The sequence below is a fragment of the Clarias gariepinus genome, chromosome 27 (assembly GCF_024256425.1).
Source record: "Clarias gariepinus isolate MV-2021 ecotype Netherlands chromosome 27, CGAR_prim_01v2, whole genome shotgun sequence".
NCBI lineage: Eukaryota > Metazoa > Chordata > Actinopteri > Siluriformes > Clariidae > Clarias > Clarias gariepinus.
The window spans coordinates 7,302,914-7,326,318 of record NC_071126.1 but is presented as its reverse complement, the minus strand read 5'-3'; the positions used below and the strand labels follow the sequence as shown (position 1 = coordinate 7,326,318).

The following is a 23,405-nucleotide window of genomic DNA, read 5'->3' as shown; positions in this document are numbered from 1 at the left end:
TAACACACACAGGCAACACAATAATTATCTAGCAGAATCAGTGAATGTCATGTGCTGGCATAAACATCTTTGGAGTATCGTGCTTATGTGCTACAAATGTGTCCATTTTTACTCCCCCCCCAGTATAATTTTTTTTGGGAAAAAAAATGCTTTGCGTGTTTGAGAATTTGCCCTCATGATTGTGTGACAGCTAGAACAAAATGGACTATGGTAGAGGAAATGTTAATTAAAAATGTGAGGCGCAAACTGGTGCAGCTATTTATAAATGGTTTCAGTTGACAGTCTGTCACTTGCTAATGCTAATGAAGATGCAACAATTAGGCTAGCCACTGCTAGTTCAGTTGATTCCAGTGTCATCCCCATAAATCTTCTCAGGTGTTCACGTAGAACCCAGTTTTAGAGGAAATTTAGGATTTTATAAAATTATTTTTATGAACTAGAAGACATCATTTGATTGGCTTTCAGTCTTAGGCAAGCAAAACATTTAAATGTCATTAAATAAAGAAGTCCTAAACAATACAATCACAAGGTTTTGCATGTTAATTCATCTTCTTTTCCACTGCTTGTTTTTACTTGGATGTAGTTGGCAAGTAATATTTAGGTTTTATTCTGTCTAAGGGTCTATTGTTCTCATCTGTGTGGGTTTACCTGCAGTATAGGATGCTTTTTTTCTCTCTCTTTTGCACAATGCTTAAAACCTTTTTTTTTATGTTCAGCATATTACCTCTCTATTCAACTGTCCAGTTAATTAAGGTATATCAATTTCAGGTTTAAAACGAAATTAAAATACTAACCAGCAACTGGACTCTTGTACAGAATATACTACATTAGTTTATGCCTAAAAGGAATTTCAGTTCAGCACAAGGTATTTAAAAACACTGGATCAAACAGCATACATACAGTAAAAGCACACCTGCTTAACAAAGCATAGAAACAAATGTGTTGAGAAAGACAAAAAATACAATGAGTAAAATAAATTTAAAAAAGTAACAATGAATAAATGCATAAATGCATAAAGGCATAAATGACTACAAATCAGTATAGAGTTATGATGAGTTGAGGAGTATAACAGTTGTGTGCCGGTATTATAATGAAACCATGATGTTCTGTATGAGACTAGTATTTTTTTAGACTACAGAGAATCGTTTCAGGTTGGGGGCCACTCGAAGACAGCAAGTTTCCGATGATCCCTTGTTTCCTCCTACTTAAAGGAGAAATGAAGACTTTGATGTTACTGGGGAAGGGGAAGTGCAGCTGCCTATCACAACCTCTGCTCTTCTCCTTCTCTGGGTTGATACTAGTTTGATCAAAGTAACCATAGGCAAAAGATGGCTGAATCATTGCGCAAACTAGAATTATTCATGGGGAAAAAGATCTAGAAGATACCATAGCTGCTTAAAAGCCCCAAAAAAGCCTTAAAATCTACCTTTGTTTAATTTGGACCTTATAATTGTGGTGACTGCTGAATCTTATAGCATGATTAATACTTTGTTTGTTTACACAACTCTTAGAAAAAAAAACATTTTGAAATGTTAATGTTGTTAATGATCTTTTTTATAATATTCTTTATATTTTTCTCCTTCTGTACCTTACAGGGTCTCAGCAGCCTTTTCAGCTCACTTAAAGTGGTGCGTCTGCTGCGCCTGGGCCGTGTGGCTCGTAAACTGGACCACTATCTGGAGTACGGCGCTGCTGTCCTGGTTCTCCTTGTCTGCGTTTTTGGCTTGGTTGCTCATTGGTTGGCCTGTATCTGGTACAGCATTGGTGATTACGAGGTTATCGATGAAGTCACCAACACCATTAAGACAGACAGCTGGCTCTATCAGCTGGCAATCAATATCGGCACACCTTATCGGTACAATGCCAGTGGATCAGGCCAGTGGGAGGGAGGACCCAGTAAGGACACCCTCTACATATCATCCCTCTATTTCACAATGACCAGCCTGACTACCATTGGCTTTGGTAACATCGCTCCTACCACGGATGGTGAGAAAATCTTCTCTGTGGCCATGATGATGGTGGGCTGTAAGTGTTCTTTAATACTTTCTCTTATACTGCATATTTACTGTTCTTATAAGTTTTGAAAAATAGTATTGACATATAAAGAAGTTCCATGATGTGTTAGTTAACCTGGTAATAACTTGATTAAATAAAGATACTGTAAAGACTCATTATCTCTAAAAAAAAATAGCCATAATTATTATTGTATACGGTTAAATACTCTAAAGGAACCCCTGTCCTATAGCACTGCAAATGGAGCAAATTCCATATAAAAAAAAGATATAATTATCATTTTATAATAAGGGAGAAAAAGCACTGAACTAACCACAATTCTAAGACCTCTGTATTGATTTGAAACTCCTCCATGTCTCTCTTTTCTAATTCTTATTCTAATTCCCTGACTCAATCTGGTCTACAGGGCTAGATGATGAGGATTTTATGTGCATGTGTGGTTCTGTGTAAATAACCAACAGCACTTTAGTGCGACCTATCCTATCTTGTGCTTTTTTTAGTGACCACCTTCACAAATACATGAGTGGAAGTAGCCAGCTTGTACTTAACTATACTCCTGCTGGACATTTCAGTCATCTGGAACTGCATTACATTTTAATGCAAGAAAGGGCTAAGGAGGTCTGGTGTGTATACTGAGTAAGGATTGTGATGCCTTCTGCTACAGGCATCCTTGAGGTTACTTTATAGAGAATAAGCATTTCCATCCATGGTTGCACCTGTAATGCCAAGGGAATTGTCTCTATAGAGAATCAGGAGACTAGACAGTTGGCTAAACTAAACTATAATTATAGAAATGAAACAATTAAATGTAAAAGAATTGCATATACATATAACTGTGGTCACAGTTGGTTGCATACGAACACACACACACACACACACACACACACACACACACACGCACACATCTGTTGCTCTAATTTCCAGACAGACTGCCTTACAGTGCACTGATAGGAATAGTCTGGAAACGGCACTGACTGTTAGTGAAGAACACACTCGTGTTCATTAAAACCTAAACTAGCATGCTGCATTTTCAGACCAGCTTGCTACATTTTAATTAATTTTGTTTCAGACTTTGCTCATAGATTCTTCTATCATATCCTCTCATACTTCAATAGGCAGAGGATTTACAGTAATCTGTTCTAGCACATTGTACCACATGATCAGAACTGTATTATTATCATCGTTCTGTTAATGGAAGAACCATGTTCACACTGACTAGTATTATTAGTAGCAAGTATTACCAGGTGTTTGTTACATTCCTTTACTTCCAATCTCACTATACTGTACACAAGTCCTTTATGGAGATTTAATTATTTTTCTGTCATTTCCTCCTTCTCTTGCTTTTCTCAGCTGTCCTTTTTTTTTCTCGTTTTGGCCAAATTGACTCTTTTTGCTCCATCACTCACCTAATCTTTATTGTTCTTCTTCACTCTCTTTCAATTTTCTCCCTCTCTCTCTCTCTCTCTCTCTCTCTCTGTCTCCCTTCATTTAGCTCGCTTATGCTGTCTCACCAAGTTAAACTGTAGTTGTACTGATTGAGCTTGGCTGTACATGTCTGCACCTTAACTGTAGTGATGAAAATGCTCATCAGGCCATTCACACTATCTCAGTGTATCTGCCGGCGCTTTTGGTAGCACCCTGCTGACTGAACAATCACGAGCGCTATGGGATATGACTGGACCTGAGCTTTATCCCTGATTCCTGTAATTGGGAACTACAGAAGTGATTGACACTCAAAGAGATGGAAGGTGTAGCAGAAGTCATTTCTTGTTTTATATGTGAGTCAGAGTAAGGCAGGTTTATCCAGTTAGTGTATCAAATTGGGAGAGACAGTTTGATTGTCCAAGAATTGCCCAGGAGAGGATGCAGTCTTTTTGGTACTTTTGCTTTCAGTCAATAAGTTGGTAGTGTTCATAAATCATAAGAAGCATGAGCTTGTTAATTTGGCGCACAACAGCGATGTACTGTATTTCCTGCTAGTCTAAGCATTGATCTGGCCAAAAGGCTAGGGCATAGCTTGGCTAATTACAGATCCTGTCCCTCCTCTCCATATGGACTTGTTAACATCACCCACTACATTTCCAATAAGCCATGGCATGAGTCCCTAAGCCACCCCCTGCTAAGAAGAACCTTTGTCTCACCTATATGTTAGATGGACTAGAACAGAAAAGTCACCAATAGGTACAGCTCATTTAACCAAAACAGCACTCATAGAGCTAGGTTGAATTTTTTAACATACAGTATAATTGCATGATAAGTCTTTGAAATCATGATGAAAACACAAGCATAATCATGCTTCAGAATGAACTATATCTATGCACATATGTGATGATCATCTGTCTCTCCTCATTAAAGATTTTTATGCTTGGACCCACATAAAAGCCTTATTCCCCCAATGTGCGCGGTCAAGAGCAGAAAAAAAGAATATTGTATACAGCAAGGATACTGCTGTATACTACAGACACAGAGAGTGGAATACACATACTGTAGTACAGTACACAATGTACCATTCTATTTCTCATTATACATATTTTGCTTTTCAAGGAATAAAATCAAGGGAGGTCTTTTTATCACACCTGTATTGCAAGAGACCATGAGCATTCGGTTTAGGTGTCTGATGTTGACCAACATCTGCATTAATATAAAATTAAACCTTGAATTTCAATTAATTCCCATAATTTTACTTGGATATACTTATATCAAATATAATATATGGGAATACTAAAAAATGTGGATATACAGTAGACTTAAATCACACTAATGAGAAAGCCAAAGGCACCAGTGGCAAGTAAATGCGGGAAGAAATTTTAAAAAGAACAAGACTCCAAAGATAACTCATAATCCCATGGTAGGATTATAAATGGAGGATTATGTACATCTTTGGAAACGTTAAGGCAAACACTACTAAGTATATTGAAAAAATGTGCAGAATGAACATCCTGTGAATACTGTAGGAGTCCTGCTATAAGTCCTGGTAATGCCAGTAGTTTATAGAAGGAATAAATCTATAGTATCCAGTCGGGGTTATACATTGAAGCAATAATCTTAACTTTGTGTGTAAAGTGCAGGGTATTCGTCTGGGGTCATCCACTCCAGCAGAACATGGGTCACGTGCAAAAAGCACCAAGCAGAAGTACTGCCTCAAGATAAATTACAGAGGACCTGCCCTAACTGGCAAAAGGGGCATAATTTGAAGACAGATATTGAAGACATATTTCTATATATATTTGCTTCGCTTTTATTTAAAAATTACTTTTTTTTAATATTAATAAAATCTCATTTCATGCAAGTAAGAGGTGTAATAACTGATGTTGAGCTTTGCACAAAAGACAATGTAGCACAATTCTAAATGTAGCACAAGAAACCCTGTCCCTGTCTTACATCAGCTCCTTACAATATGTATGTACATATAGTCATCTCCAATTTTGGTCTCCTGCCAATTAACACCCACCAGCTAGGCCTATTATAGAACAACCACTAATTAAGGATGGCTCAGTTGAGAGGTAACACAAGCTTCGTCTGGGACTCATAAAGAGAGCCAACCATATTTTTTCACTAAAACATCTTTTCACTAAAGATAGCAAACTATCTATCATCTTTCACACATATTGACAGGAAAAAGAGAAAGAGAGAGAGAGAGAGAGAGAGAGAGAGAGTACGCCATCAAATGTATAGCCAGTTTTGCTTTCTTTGGCTCTAGAGCACAGATGGCTGTGGCATGGAGAGGATTCAAAGTTTTGAAGTTTCTATGCTTTTCTATTGTAGCCCTCAGCAGCTAAGTATGTGCCCCTACTTTTCTAAATAAAAAGAAGAAAAAAATGGTATAGAAACAGAAACAAATCAATATGATTATGTATAAGTGTAAGATGATAGATAACTGATAGAGAAGTGTGTGAGGTTTGTGATAATTTAAAGCAGGTGTTTAAATTCCTTCTGAAGTAATGCATGGCCATAATTGTTGGTGTATCTGACATCCAGGTTTATGTTTTGTACACACGGTAAATCTTTAACATGTAGAAGCACATAGTGTAATACTTAGAATATTCAACATAAAAAAGTTATGTGTCCTTTAAAAACAAAACCTTTTTCAGTAAGTGAAGCAAGCTGACAGTAAGTGTGATGCAGCGTTCATACCTGTACTTTTACAGACCCAGGGGAGGCTGGTATAAAAGTGCTTTTTGAGCTCAACTCCCCTGTGTTCAAGGATAAAAGACTTCAGTATAAGATTTTATTTTGGTATCCATATCAGATACTTTGCTTTGTCTTTAGGTGGATTATTTAAGGCTTGGATCTAAGTGGAATAGCATTATCAGTAGTTGAATAAAAAGAAATACACACAGGGTTGTGAAACAGGGTTGGGGCTAAGTTCAGTCTAGTCCATGTTGAATCAATGATTTAAATTATGGGTGAATTTGCACTCATGAGTACATTTACAAACAAAATTTAAGTGTAGAAAAGTAGCTATATTTTCAATATGTAAAAGTGATGAGGTGAAAATAATTTTTGAGGAAATGTAACAGTCATGTGACATCTGTGATATAATAGAACTCATCATACAACATTGCCATATCTTAAATGTGCTGGTAATGGGTTTAATGAAAGTACATGGGGTGGATTATTTATCATCAGCTTTTCTTTTTTTTTTTTTTTAGAAATTTTCTTTAAAGGAGAAACAAAAATAAATTGAGTAAATGGACACAAAAAATCCAGAAAACCCAACATACAGTAAACATAACCCGGATGTTGGTTTAAATAAGCGGATCGTGACTTTTCTGGTGTGTGTGTGTGATTTTTCATATTGTTATTATCATCTGTGAGATTTTTATGATATAATGCAGTGCTGAAATCTAATCTGATAGATATTAAACTTTGTACTTCACACTACCCTGACATCGCTGTTCAAGCTCATAAGCTCTTGGTTTATAGAGAAAATCTTAGACTGCTGGTTAACTCCTACATGGGTGCAGCAATTCAATGTCTTACTTTGAGAGCCAAATAAACATCCATAACAGGATTTCTTTAGTTGATTTCCATTTTAAAATGTAATCATAATAATTTTTAAATGTAGTTCAAAAAGGGAATTGACTCACGTATACATACTTGCTAACATTTTATTAAACTACTTTCAAGCAAATATGAACCATGTAAGTGTTTTCTTGAAACTAGACTTTTCCCCCCATTTACTGTGTTGTGATTCCAAGTTAAAAAAAATAATAGTTTTTTTGCTTGGAGTAAATACAACCACTTTTCAATGGTAGGCAATTTGACTCTGTTGACTCTGGAGCCTTTGAAAGCTTGCAGTTTGCTATTTAACCTGCCCTGTACATTTGCTCAAGTTATGGGAAATCGTTGTTTCGATTTCCCCTTTTCATGTGCTGTGTGTGGAGTTGTTGTTGCAATGTGATGTGGAAGTTCTTTCTGTGGACATTGGGGTTATTGGGCGGAATGAGTCAAATCAGCCTGAGGAAGCCAAAGGAAGTGCAGTGATGGATGGAGATGACTTGAGATGCTGGGTCAGGCCTCGAGGTCTCAGTGGTGTGTCAATGCTGTATATCGATCTGTATTGTGTTGCAGAGAGAGATGATGTGGTTAATGGGAGCAGAGGCATTTACAGAAGAGATAGAGAGATTGTTTGTGGAATTACAGAGAGTAGGATATCGGCCGAAGCTTATTGGTTTAATAAGCAGAGCAAAAAAAGTGCAGGAGTTCTTTGCTTTAGAGAGAGGCTTGATGTGAATAAACAAAGCATCAGGACAAAATGCTATGCAAATAGTCAGTATAGAATAAGTGCATTATGTCAATTAGGGGTTAGAGAGTGATTTCGGATTTGGCCTTTGCAGCTTATCTTAGCTATAAATAAAACAACAGAGACTTTCAGAAGCATTTACTAAGTGTTGTTTAAGTTATAACAATGTCAAGTGTTTTCTTGCTGAACATGCTCCTGTGACTGGTTTTGATTGTGGGTTTTGGCAGGGAGTTGGTCTCCCATCTTTCCAGTACTATGGACTGTACCAACCTGCCTTAACCCATGCTGGCATCTGACAGTTGTAATGTAATTAATGATTGTTAGAACATGGAATGCGGAGTGATACATATGGTTAAATGTGGTGTTAAATGATGTCACCATTTATTAACACCATTTATGGAATGCTTCTCAGCCAATCAGATTTATGTTAAGTGATTTTAGATAACGAAACATGTGTAAAGGTTGTTTTAGCAGCTCTACAGCCTAAGCAGGAATTAATCTGACCATTTTGATTTATAATTTTTTTCTTACAAATTTCATACTCATTTCCCTTATTTCTTTTTTGATTCTGTAAAGCTGCTTTGCGACAATGACCATTGTTAAAAGCGCTATATAAATTAAATGAAATTGAATTGAATTAAGTTGCACTGAAAGTTCAAACTGAGTGTCATTGGACTAAGTGATTACTCTACTTTTAATGAACTTACTTATCATTCCTAGGTGCAACCCAATGACTTCTTCACCCAGTCTCCACCGACTCTGTAAATTGAGTCAGGCTCAATAATCAGCCCATATCAGCATCCTAATAATAAACAAACAATAACACACTGTGAGATGTGTTATGATGAGGTGTAGATCAAGATTACTATAAACACATTACTTAAAAGCAGTGTATTGACACAGGGTGTATTACACCCTTCATTATCATTTTTTATTTAATATCATACACAGAAAGATTTATTTTAACAGGTAGTTAATCTAATACAGTATAATAATGATGTGTTAGAATCGTGAACACCCAAGAACCAGTAAAATACACAAAATTTTGTTATTATTCTGTATACTATTATAATAAGTATTACATTATCAATAATCTAAAATAAAAAATATATAATAATAAGATGAATTAAATTAAATATATTATAATTATCTTTATATATTATAATATAATAATATACAAATAGAAAAAAATACCCAAATTTGTCAAAATATTGTGTTAAGATATTGTCTTAAGTATTCTTAAAAAAATATAGAAGGTAAAAAAAGAAACTAACTATAAAAATATTTTAACATTTTTTTCTGGGACTATAAATATTTTCTGGTGTCAAAACTCTTTACTGTTACACTATTATAAGGCAGGATTTATTTTCATTATATATTGTCACATAACTTTCATCACATTAATTACCAATTCTTTCTTTCTTTCTTTCTTTCTCTTTTTCAAACTGGCATAAAGCATTGAGCTGGTCAGCGTTAAGAATGCATAACCAGATTACATGGTTGTCATGTTCTTTGCTGATATCTGCTGCAATGAGATGAAGACTGGATGAAAGTGATGTTGGAGCAATAAGCTCATGCTGGTAGAGAGAAGAGATGATGATGGACAGAAATGAACTCTGACTACAGGCTGTGCTGTAATTACTGCATGCGGGTGAATTAGTCATTCTCCTTGCGGGATACAGGCCTCTTTAGTACTCATGCTAAACAATGACAGTTTTTCCTTGGGCCATTAAATGAAGCCTACTGAGAAATAAATGCACATTAAAGAGTGACACTACAGGCTACATATGTGTCTAATTGTTTGGGCAGGCAAGTGAGCAATGATATGTGCTTGGGTTTAAAAGGCTTTGTAGAATCGTCTCTCAGAAAGCCACATCTTATGTGCTGCTGTATCTCTGTTTGCTCATAACTGTTTGCCCATACTTGAATACTTTGCCCTTGATGTATTTAAAGCTGCTGTAATGATGTAGCAATTTATACAACACTCTTTAAAAAATAGAATATCATGGATATCCCAAAAATATTAGAATATTTCATTTCATGTTTGAGGTAATTACTATTCATGCAGTTTAAGCTCTGTGTATCTCTTGGTCTAGTGTAGTACACAAAACCACGATCATGGAGAAAACTGCAGATTTGACAGTTGTTCAGATGATCATCTATACCCTCCACAAGGATAATAAGCCACACCAGGTCATCACTGAAAGGGTTGGCTGTTTTCAGGGTGCTGCATTGAAGCATATTCCTGAAAAGTTGACTGGAAGGGAAAAGTGTGGTAGCAAAAGGTGCATAAGCAACACTGATGACCGAGTTTTAAGAAGATTGTAGAGCAAAGCTGATTCAAGAACAAGAACAAGGTCCCAGAGTCTGGCGGAAGAGTGGAGAGGCACAGAATCCAAGTCCAGTGTGGAGTCCCGACAGTTCCTGATGATTTGAAGTGCCATGCAATCTGCTGGTGTTAATCCACTTGGTCTTATCAAGTTCAAAGTCAAAGCAGCCATCTACCTGGTACCTCATGCTTCCATCTGATGCAAGCTTTATGGAGATGCCAAATTACCCTTTCAAGCATGACTTAACACCTGCTCGGAATATTATAGGACTGCGCTTGATTAGCCAGCCAAATATATATGTATATATATATAGGGGATGGGAAAAAAACACCTAATTACTGCTGCAAAACTTTAGCAAAATCCACCACAGTACTTTGCTTTTGCAGAAATGTTCTACATTTACATTTACATTTAGGCATTTGGCAGACGCTCTTATCCAGAGCGACTTACAAAAAGTGCTAGATCTGCTTAATGCAAATGTATCAAATCCCTCAGGCTCACTAATCCATGTTGTGGCCAGAGTCGGAAAATCTAGCAGAAGGATATTAATTAAACAGTAAATACGCAAAGTTTCACCTGTTTGAATGGAATATTTTAACATGAATCACTGCTAACTTTTGTCCTCTTTGATTACCATCCGCAGATTTGCTAGTCTGTTGAATTACACAATAGAATTCTTAAATAGATTAGATTACAATGCACTACACTTGTGTACTTTTCTACCTATTGTATGCTAGAGTTCCTTAAAATATACAGTAGCTTGGAAATGACAGGCAACATATCAAACTCAGTTATTTTTGTGTGCTAGAACTTAGCACTTTCTTATTTAGAGCTGTCTTGTCTGTCCAGTCCCATGGGGCCTAACAATATGAAATGTACTCTCCCTGATGATTAATTGAGGAAAGAGGAAGAGACGATCTCTTGCTTCACTTGATGGATTATTGATTTGTAAAATAGCTCTTTTTTAAAGCATGTAAGGATGTCTTGGAGGATTGTTATTTCCTCAGAAGAATGAGAAAACTTGTTCATTAAGTGTGAGATCTTGATTTTGCTTCTTTGTGCTTTTCCCCCTTTTTTCAGATTTATATCTTCCTTCACTTAGCTAAGCATTGCTGGATTTACTTTTTTTTATATTTGACGTTTATTACTGCTGTGTTGCAATAACATCTCATTATATTTATGTCCGCTGACAATGAAATTAATCAAACCTGTGTACCAACCCAGTTTTAAAATTTAAGGAAACCCCACACATTTCTTCTTTCATGTCTTGTTAATAGCAACTGTGAAACCTTTATAGCACATCTATAAGTAAATGTGTTTTATTTTTTGTATTACTATCTAAAAATATTGTAATGACATTTAGTCTCTGTTTTTTACCTAATCTTTTATTCTCTTGTGCTCGCCACCTTTACTGAGAAATACATTATGCAAAGATATCTGTCTGTACTAAACAGCATGACACCGAGACCAGAATGTGGTAAGGTGGGCCAAGGATGCACCAGTAAGCTTTAAACATTGATCACACTGCTGCTGGTCTCACAGCTAGGGGGTTGTAAAGAGAAAAAATGCTCAGCAAGGCATTTTTTGGTATATATTTAGTTATTTATATCGTGTTGTATTTAATAATAATTTCAAGCATAAATCAGCAAATGCACAACATACATTATTTTCTATGCATTTGACCATGCATATCCTTTGCTCTCTGTATTTCACAAACATGCCACCTCCTTTAAATTTGCTATTCATTACATCACTGACAATAGAAATTTTAAGTGTCTCAAGTATCCACATTGTTTCCCAATCTGACACAAAATGTAGTGCTTTGTTCACAAATGAAGGAAAAATCACATGCATTTCTTGCATTAGCCCTTAGGGATGACATCAAACATTTTCTTTTCTTTGCACATGTTTTTGTACATGAAATGTTGTCGTACCAACCTAGAAAAAAAAATGTACATAACGTGTAGACAGTTTTCTTTCCAACACGGTTAATGTAAAAATATATTTTTTTAATGGTTAAAATAAGAAAAAGGTGTCAGATTCTCATCTTGAAAAACTGAACTGGTAGGAATTGTGACTAAATTGTTATATATAAACAATATATAACAATTCCTACCAGTTCATTTATATATATATATATATATATATATATATATATATAGCTCAGTGGATAAGGCATTGGACTACGGTTCGGAAGATCCCAGGTTCAAACCCCACAACCACCAAGTTGCCACTGTTGGGCCCTTGAGCAAGGCTCTTAACCCTCAACTGCTCAGATGTGTAATAAGATAAAAATGTAAGACGCTCTGGATAAGAGTGTCTGCCAAATGCATAAATGTATATACAGTATATAATGGCTACCACCCAGAAAAACAATTGGGGAAATGAAAATGCGAACCAATGCGAAAGAAGCAGATCAATCTCATTTTTTTTGCTGTCAAATGCAATATGGTTGGATTACAGTGGAGGATCCCGAAATGTTAATCATAGGGTAGCATAATGGAGATAAAATTTATAATAAGGCATTGCAACTATACTGTTTCTTAGAAACAAGCTTTCATTTTAAAATTAGATTTAATTTTAAAAGGCATAAAACCATTTGACATTTATAGAGGATTTAAAGTACAGTACAATGATGAGACTCTTCGCTGCAGTAAAACATTGATTGGTGCAAACATTTTAAAGGATGCCAACGTGCGGAAGAGATGCATGTGTCTGTGTTAACTATACACACAATCATTCACAAACACCACTTTTAGATTACAGGAACTCAGCTGAGAGTTATTGCCACGTCCTGCTTACAGTCCTGACCTCGCTTTAAACAATTTTCCCATGTTTGAGCCATTAAAGGAGTTCCTGGGAGGCCAGGATTTTAGACAGTAATTAGGCAGTCCCATCATGGCTCCAGTGTCCTGAAAAAACTTTCTACCTTGGTGGTATCTATACTATACGTGCTTGGGATAAGTGCAACAGTGCAGAGGACTATATAGAGAAATTTCTTTTTTTTTTTAAATGACCTCATAAGTAAGTTCTGTTATTATGCACAATCAAGTTCTTTAATGACATGTTCTTGTCAATAGACAGATAAAGTATGCTAGAATATTAGGTTTATTATATCGACATATTGTACACTAGAATATAAATCCTTCAGATGTTATCTTTATATGATCTTCTTAGAACCTAGTTTGTTTATCACAAGGCACCATGTTAATACACAGTGCACACACAGTAATCTGGTTTATTATACACCCATATACACTGAACAGCGATAACATTAAGACCATAAAACATTAACACATTAACATAATTATTAATTACATACCAGTAAACTGGTGACAGGATCATGGGGACCAAAAGGCCATCCTGTCTGGTCCAATCCCACAGAAAAGCCAAAACAGCACAAATCACCAAAAAAGTCAGGGCTTGCATTGATATAAAGGCAAAAAAACACCCAGTGCACCACAGCCCACCTCACAAATGGCTCATCAGACAAAGAACCCAAGGCCGTCGACGTGGCCTCCAAACTCCCCAGGTCCCACTTTGATTGATCACTATGGTATGCGCCAAATAAACAAGTGTAATGAAGTCCTCACCCCACAACCCCCAGAACCCAAAGGAACTGCTGTCAGTGTCCTGGTGCCAGACTCCAACACACAAACAAAAAATGTCCCTGTTAGTTGGTTATTTACAGAGTAAATGTTTTATTTGCATTTTACTGTATATACCAGTTACACCAAAACCCAGCAAAATGTTTTATCTGTATTTGGGCTCTGTGAAACCCTCTGGCACTTCTACAGGCTTCTTAGCAGTGAGAAATCAGTTACAAAATGCCCTCTGGGTGTAACCATTTTAATGTCTAAGATTTTGTTAGAATTGTTTTCTGAACAGCAGAACCAGAGCACTGTAAGTTGTTGATAAAAAAGCATCGATACTATGCGTAGCTAAATAATCTGGCATTCATCCCAATCTTGTTATCATGCTTCGGGGTGGATGTTGCTACAGTAGGTTTAGGAGCAAAGAGGAGTTTTGTTCTGCAAGTGTGTATTTCTTGTATAGTCTGGTCTCAGGATAGTAAAGCAGCCTGCAGCACATGTGCGGGAGTAGGGACTCAGCCTACTGAATATTACATTAGAACTTAGTTATTAAGCGCGGTGATATTATAGGCTCTCCACTTGAGATTATACTGTCACTACAAGACGATCATGAAACTTTTATACACCCATTTTGGCAGATCCAAAATGTGCCTTCAGGGCTATCATAAGGAATGTGCTCAACGCTGAAAGTGAAATGATAAAGCGAAAGTGTTTAAATTGCAGAATATTTCTTCTCTTCAGGCTGTTTATTCTAAAAGAGTGAGCGTGCCATCAACTATTCTCTCTCTACCTTTTCTATAGGCTTATCACGGGTTCTTTGAAAGGGAAATGGTTCTAAGGAGTTTTTTTAAAAAGGAACTATTGATGTGGGGTTCTGTATAAAATTCTTTCCTTAATTATTTGTCAATCTCCAGATAAAAAGTGCTAATAGTAATATTAGAACATACTATTTGTTCAACACTTAGACTTTGTGGTCTTTGTACTGTAGGTCTAAGGCAAAAGCCTTATGACTCTGTTTGTGTGACTTTTAAATTGTAGTGGTATCAATTACGGCTAACCTGTGGGTGATCCCTGCCTAATTACTTAACTAGTCAGACTTGTTTATTGTTTGGATTAGTAAGATTGAGTGTCTGTGCTTTTCACTTGATAGCCCTCTAATGCCTGTTTTATATAAAACTAGACTAATTTAAAAATAACAGCTTCTGTTCACCATAAAAAGTAAACGATATGTACAGTGTTGATCTGCATCATTGTTAAATGGCAAATCCTATATGTTACATTTAAACTAAAGCTATTACTCTCAAACAGCCTGCTCTTTAATGCATTCTAAAAAAAAAAAAAAACCTGCTAGCCTTGGAATCATTCTGCATGCCAGAACACGGGTTTGTGCTGATTAAGATACAAAGCGTCAAAGACAAACCAAGGGGCTTAGCAATACCCAGGAATGTGAAGCAGGCAAATTGTCCTAGACAGGCAAATTAGACAAGACTAAATTAATAAGCAAGGCCCGCTGTACTGTACAGCCGTAATATTAAGAGGTTGATAAAACAGACTTGACTTTGAAACTACATGACACATTAACACCAAATGCATTAGGTACTGTACAGTAGTTATGCCACCAGGGTCACAACTCCAGGATCACAAGTTTGTGTTGCTGTCTGTATAAAGTTTCTGTTCATGCTTTTCCTGTATCATTTGAGGTTTCATTGGGTTTTCACATCAGTGTGTTTTGTTCTTAGGTGTAAATGAGTGCATGAGTATGTGTGTTCAGTGCTCAGTGGTGGTCTGTTCATACTGTATATCCATAGCGTTTTTCTAGCGTGTGCCAGATTTAGGCGGGCACTGAGAATATGATTTTATTTCTATAATAATTTTTTCTTCTACATTATATATATATTTTTCTATTCCTTTACCTTGCAATGTATTTATGTATTATTCTGGTCTTCAGTAGCCTGTTTTTATTACTAACTGAAGAGAAGCTGGGCTAAAACAGAGATAGAATGTAATAAGATCTACCACCCAATGTACTGTCAATTGTGTTCCTTTCCTTTTTGGTACAGTATATGACACACTTGTGTCTTTTTATATTTATCCTCTCTGGGTCTAAACTCTTTCTTTTGCACCAGTAAACCTATTGGTAATAACACAAGCGCAGAGCTTAGGAACTATTTTGGTCTGGGTTTGTTCCCATGGAAACAACCTGAGGCCCATTACCAGTTGCATACTGCAGATCCCAGTGACTTACAAGCTGACGATATTTATGTCCTGTTTATTAGTGTTTTACATCTTATTCATAATAATTAGGTATGTAATGTATTCAAGTAATAAGAAACATGGATAAGTAAAATAACTATGGATTAAATATGTCGTTTAATTACTTTTAGTAAATGTAAAAGACCAGATTTAGTTTGCAGTGCTGCAGCTGAAATGTATTTACAGTAGATAAATTAAACTTGATTATTACTATTCTTTTTCCTGGAGGTTTTATCTAATCTTTTGGGATCACACAAATATTCATTTTATTCATTTGTTCCTACAGCAGGGCAATTCTGTCATATTTGTTGCTGTGTGAAAAAAACAACAACATAACATCCGATTTTATTCGTCTCACTGAGTCACAAAACATATCTAGACAATTTTCTTGCAGTCTTAAAACAGTGAACAAACAGCCAGCGAGGTGACATGCAGCAGAGCGTGGTTGAATAATACTATATTAAAACCAATAAAACCAATGGTATTGCTTTTATAGTAACAGTTCATTCACAGTGATTTATATGACGGATGTGCCACATAAGCTAAGCCTAATAATGAAAAAAAAAAAAAAAAACCAGAATACACACACACACACAAAAAGTTTACTATTCATTCGTTCATTTTATTCTTTTTTCTATACTCACACACAATCGAACCCAAACTGTGGAGGTGCAAGGTGGCAGTGATAATCATTAAGCCACTGTGCCACCTGACAGTTACTGTACATATTTTAAGTAAAACATAAAACTGTTAATATGTACTGTATTTGTTTATGAAAGAGTCACATGTGCAGTTAGAAGAATGAGTAGTCTAAGAGTGATTTGTTTATTTTTTACTGGGTGCACATGTGCAAAGCATTGCAAAACCTCGGTAGGGTATGTACAGGAAACATAAATAAGCGGTTTATCTCATGAGTCTTCTAGTCTGAGTCGTTCGTTCTTTGGTCACGTGATTCCCATAGACGCTATGCACTGCAGAATTGAGTGCACAGCATAGCGTCTATAGGGGTCACGTAACAAAAGAACAAACAACTCGGACCAAAAGATATGCATCATCATATTTCCTTAGATGCATTGTAATATTTTCAATACTAAAACTATTTTATTTCCAGGAATAAAAATTTGTGTCCTCAGCAAATATATCTTACAGAGTCTTTGCTGTCCATCTTTCTTTCATAGCTCTCCTGTATGCCACCATCTTTGGAAACGTGACCACCATCTTCCAGCAAATGTATACCAATACCAACCGCTACCATGAGATGCTTAACAATGTGCGGGACTTTCTGAAGCTCTATCAGGTGCCAAAAGGCCTGAGTGAAAGAGTAATGGACTACATTGTCTCCACCTGGGCCATGTCAAAAGGCATTGACACAGAGAAGGTCAGAAAGCCTCTACCGTTACCTTTTGAGAGTGATTTTAAATGACATTGTAAAAAACTATATATAGACCAGCTCTAATAAATTTAAGATAAAAATGGCTCTTACCGTAAAGCAGCTGTACTGTCTGCACCTAGATTGTGCCCGAGAAATTAAATATCATGGCTATTATTCTATTTTGAAGAAAGCTTAATCAAAAACCTTTTTGAAAGCAAGAGACAAATTGTGTGAGACATGCTCTGGCAAGGTTAGTGGCATGAGATCGAAGTTTGCCCCTCAGATTGTAGGCTTTTACCTCCATGCTTGTCTCGTAGTCTCTAATGGATTCTTAGCTGGTGAATTCATCCACTGCTGCTTGACATTTTACATAACAATAATACCTCCCTGAAAAGATCGACACACACTCACATTACTATACTCACGTGGACTTTAATAATCCCTCACCTTGGGATGGTTCACCAGAGCTGTGTTACTTCAATGAATAATTATGAATGTGGTTTTTAATTCCTGATTAAATCATGAGTGAATATGCAGGGAATATTAATGAAGTTTAAAAATTCACTGTTTAACATGGTATCCATCTATCCATCTATCCATCTATCTATCTATCCATCCATCCATCCATCCATCCATCCATCCATCTACACTATATTGCCAAAAGTATTCACTTGCATGCCTTCATATGCATATGAACCTGAGTAACATCCAATTCTTAATCCATAGGGTTTAATATGATAGGGTTCAGGAGTGTCTTTATGGGAATTTTTGTTGACCATTCTTCCAGAAGTGCATTTGTGAGGTCAGATACTGTTATTTGGAGAAAAAGACCTGGCTCGCACTCTCCTCTATAATTCATCACAAAGGTGGTCTATTGGATTGAGGTCAGGCCAGTCAAGTTCTTTCACACAAACTTGTTGATCCATGTTTTTATGGACCTTTCTTTGTGGACTGGTGCACAGTCATGTTGGAACAGGAAGAGGCAATCCCCAAACTGTTCCCACAAAGTTGGGAGCATGAAATTGTGCAAAATGTCCTGGTGAGCTAAAGCATTAAGTGTTCCCTTTACTGGAACTAAGTAGCAGTGGAACTCCTAAAAAGGAACCTTACACCAGTTGCGACGTGACCACCAGTGCACAAAGCATGGTCCATAAAGACATGGATGAGCTTAAGTTTGGTGGCCTGACCTCAATCTGATAGAATACCTTTGGGATGAATTAGAGTGGCAACTGCGAGCCAGGCCTTCTCGTCAAACATCAGTATCTGACCTCACTAATGTGCTTCTGGAAGAATGGTCAAAAATTCCTATAAACTATAATCAATCAATCAATCAATCTATCTATCTATCTATCTATCTATCTATCTATCTATCTATCTATCTATCTATCTATATTTAAAAGTAAGTATCCCTTCTTTTATCCTCTGTAGTGTGCCTTAGTATCACACAAACAACAACATATACTGTAAATGCTTTCCTCTTCTAGTACTTACAGTAGTATTGCCCACATGTTTTTTCCTTTTGGGCTTCAGTTTTGTTAAAAAAAATAATGGCATGGTAAAATGGCATGGTATCCATCCATCCATCCATCTATCCATCAAACTTTCTAACCTTATACAAAAGAGAAAAACATAGTCCTTACAACCAAAACATGGTATTGCATCATATTGCCACATAAATTTGACATGCCTACGGACACTGCAGCTGTTTAAACTTTTACCAAAAACCATGTCTCATGCAAAGCACCGAGGTAGCCCTGGAATTTTAATAGTACATGTGTTAATAATTATACTACTACTACAACTGTAGTATCAATACTCCTTAAGAAATATTAATAATTAGCATTTTAAATTATTATTGCTTTTTAAGTAAGCTAAGTAGCTTTTTTGGTATGACATACAAAAATAATAAAATCAGCATCAATACTAAGTTTTGATGTTATGATGTTCTTTAGAATGACACTGCTGGGGCATGAGTGCCAAATTATATGATTACTGTATAATTATGATAATCACACCTCAACTTCAAAATCCTTTAAACAACCTAGTTTTATATTCAATTCCAATTTTTTACTTTAGCCTACATATTTCAATTTATTTAAATTAAATATGAAGAAATTAGGGGGTCTCAGGGACAGTACACAGTGCTGTATATCAATTATTAGCAATAAAGTGCAAGTTTCTTGTCCTAATCTTTCACTTGACTAAAAATGTTTTAGAAGAAAATCTGGAATTTTATTTCTCTCCTGTCTTATAATACTGTCGTATGTAAAAAGAGAAGGAAAGTCTTTCAATTGAGTACTGACTTAATTATTACCCTATACTGCCCTGAAATTAAATATTTATGTTTACTAAGAAACTCCAAACCACTTCCAAATACCGACAGAAGCTAATAAAATTTTCATTCGGCTTTAAGAAGTTTAATCCTTGACCAACATTGCAGTGCTTGTCCTGATGCACAGCTGTATTACTCTGCACTTTTTTGACTTTTGTATATTATAGGCGTGATTCTTGCTGAATTGTCTTTTTTATGAATTTTATTGCTACTATCAAACTGCATTGAATCAGCAGGAGTCCACACTTCTCCACTCGTTACACAGTGTTGATTCACTGTCTCATTCACCCTGAGTCACACACATCAACTGACACTGTAATGTGTCACTACTCTGCTGTGACATTTATACTCTCTGTTTTCTTCCAGGTGCTGTCCATCTGCCCCAAAGACATGCGGGCGGACATTTGCGTACACCTGAACCGGCAGGTGTTTAATGAGCATCCTGCCTTCCGGCTGGCAAGCGATGGCTGCCTACGCTCTTTGGCTGTGGAGTTCCAAACGACACACTGCGCACCAGGAGACCTCATCTTCCATGCTGGAGAAAGCGTTGACACACTATGCTTTGTCGTGTCAGGTTCCCTTGAGGTCATTCAGGATGATGAGGTTATTGCCATTTTAGGTAAGATTGGCTAGTCTTGCGGATTTTCTTAAAAAAAAAAAAATTTGTGTTTAGTGACTGTCGCAGAATTTTAGCTAGAGAAAGTCTTACAAGAACCTCTGCCCCTGGCTCAGCATACTAATTAATTGAGCTTTAACAGCACAAGGAAATCTTGTTAGGAGCCTTTTGTCATATCATTTTCTTGAATCTTATTGAAATTGAGAATTTGTGTTCCTACATATTATATTCAAGTAAGCACAGATCTGCATAATTACTTCTTTAATACAATAGTCTGTTTAAAGATTTAAACAAATCCGTACTCGACTTGTTTCTGTTCATGGAATATATAGGATTGTATTGTATTTGTATGCAATACCTGTTATGCATAGCCCCTGTTTGCTTTAAAGTTAGTTACTGTACCTCCCAAGCCAAGTAAAGAACCCAGATTTAGGCCATGGTGAATTATGCATACAGTTTGTTTCACTGCTTTCCATGCATAATTATTCTGCATAATTGATCTATAGACACCTGTGCTCTGGCCATTGCAGATCACCAGTAGCCAAGATTGTGCACAATTTACTAGACTCTGTAGTCACAGGACCATAAACATATAAACAACAACAACAACAAAGAAGTATACATTACATACATGTATGTGAGACATTTCACTGCTTGTGTTTTCTTACATCAATAAGAACAGACAACTTCTAATTTGTGGAACTATATGTCTGTATCCAGCACACATATGCACATTTATTTTCTAAAGCATATTTTTTGCATCCTCTAATAGAGTAAACATTACTTTGTAATGGAATCCTCTTGTCATTAAAATACAATGTGCCCTGCATTGACTCCCCTATTTTTATCGAATGATATCACATTAGGTGTGATTGGGTGCTGAAAAGGAACTTAAAGTCTCGTTGTTCTAATGGGGTAGCAGATCAGATGCTCTCCTGCCTTAATGAGTATGAAATGAAATAAAATGAGAATGCTGCGTTAAATAATGCTCAAGGCACTTACAATACTTTAACCCACCAATCTGAACCTGCTGAGCTGCTAATGATGCCACTTGTCAAAAGACTGTAGTGTACGTTGAAGGAAACCAGATTAAAGCCGAGCCCAAAGAAAATCAGATTTAAACTTTAGACCTAGGCTCTTTATAGAGACACTGGGGTTAGATTAAAATGCAGCCTGACATGGTTTTACATTCAATGACATTCCAACAACAACGGTCCTTAGCACTAAAGATAGAGTGGCTATTTTTTTTGCAGGTAAAGGGGATGTGTTTGGTGATGTTTTCTGGAAGGAGACCACACTTGCTCATGCATGTGCCAACGTGCGGGCGCTGACTTACTGTGACCTGCATGTGATCAAGAGAGAGGCCCTGCTCAAAGTGCTGGAATTCTACACAGCTTTCGCCAACTCCTTCTCGCGTAACCTTATCCTCACCTGCAATCTCCGGAAGCGGGTAAGTGCCACACATATGTATAACTATACAGTAAATGTTCCTCATTTAGATATATTGGACTGTTTATGCTTAAACAAAAAGATTTCTTTCTTTTGTAAATTTTTAGCCCCAAATCTGCATCTAGTTTGCAGCATGTTCTTACCTGTTCTTGCAGTGGGCATGGGTTGTGTAGTCCCATGTTATTACTGGGTAAATGATAGGCAAAACCTTTAGACCCAGTTATGGCCTCGGAACTTGGCCTTATGCTGCTTAAGTACATGAAAGATTCATATACTGACGGAGAGTTATTTTAGATTACTGAGCAGTATGGCTTCAGAAACTAATGTAACGTAATTGTGTCAGTCCTATATATCATAATTTTATTCATTTTGTAGTAAAAATCAAAAGGTAAATATATATTAACATTTGTAATACTTAAACTGACCAAATGTCTTATATGACCAAAAGTATGTGAACACTTGGGGATCACATCTACATACGGTCCTTACCCAAACTTTTGCCACAAAGTACATATCTGTATGCTCATTAAGGTAAAAATTAACAGAGGACTTATTTTTGCTTAACATGTCTGCCACTCCTTGGTACGCTTACTAACATCAGGACATCCACAGTCAGTCAAACACACACACACAATGGGTGTCAGAAGGTTCTCTGTTAATTGTCAGCAAAAAGAGCATATTTAAAGCCTTTTGGCCAAGTGCCCTGTGTCACATGCATCATTAAAAGAACAAAAGTCGTGAACATGATTAGGTCATATGGAGAACCGGAGACACGATAGGAACCGCATTAGCATGTTTAAAAAAAAATTCATAGGAAGATCCAGTGAGTCATCGGAAGTTGCATGAATTTTTGTCCGGACACGGGCTGTAGAAAGTATTCCATATAAGGAATGAGAAAGCACAACGAGGGGGCTGTGTTGGACATATGACATGACATACTGTAGAACAAAGAGATGTTAGAGATAGGGAAGTCCACACAATGTCAAAAAAAAAACATTACAATGCTATACAGTAGCCTTAAGATTTTTTACTAGAATTAGGATTCCCCGAGGTCAAATCTCTACCCTTAACAAGAAATTAACATTAAATAATTATACACCAGAAACTAATAATAGCCAGAGAAGTTGACTTTTAAAATATAAATCCAAACTGTGAGTCATGCTAGGTGTGGGCTGCTGTGTACTTAATGCCTAAATTTGTACTTAAAATGCCTAAAATTGTAGGAGTGATGTTGTGTTCTTGTGTATGTTGAAAGTAGGATGTGTTCAGTAGGGTGTTCTGCATGGTGTAGGTTGAAAGTAGTATACAGTTAAAAGTAACAGTTATAAGATATCAGTTGAGGGGGTTTAATACTGTGTGCGTAAGAGTTAGAATTTTGGGCTGAATGTTGTTTTGCCAGAGTGACATAGGCAGCCAACCACCCCGCTGTGAGCTATTAGCTGGGCGGCGCAACTGATGAGCTGGCTTTACTAAGAAGAAATACCCCCCATAGTGTACATCCTGAATAAAGCATGAGTCTGATGACTGAGAAGGACACACTGACACCAGCCCACAATCACACTCTTATTATTACCTTCTGGATGCACACTATTAAACAATAATACACAACATTTTATGCACAACATATGATTAACCTGAGGAGACATATTTCTCATACTGTAATCTAGGATATGCAGTAGCACAAACAATAGTCAGACAATT

At 36.5% G+C, this 23,405-nt stretch overlaps 1 protein-coding gene across 2 annotated transcripts in view; it reads left to right on the top strand.

The window, feature by feature from the left end:
* Window positions 1-23,405, top strand: part of kcnh5a (potassium voltage-gated channel, subfamily H (eag-related), member 5a) — an 85,554-nt gene that overhangs the window by 33,747 nt on the left and 28,402 nt on the right. For both annotated transcript variants that reach the window (XM_053489141.1, XM_053489140.1), the window contains 4 exons: window positions 1,596-2,025; window positions 17,114-17,313; window positions 20,006-20,258; window positions 21,509-21,705. In XM_053489141.1, the coding sequence (XP_053345116.1) occupies window positions 1,596-2,025; window positions 17,114-17,313; window positions 20,006-20,258; window positions 21,509-21,705 (1,080 nt within the window). The remainder of the gene's footprint in view (window positions 1-1,595; window positions 2,026-17,113; window positions 17,314-20,005; window positions 20,259-21,508; window positions 21,706-23,405) is intronic.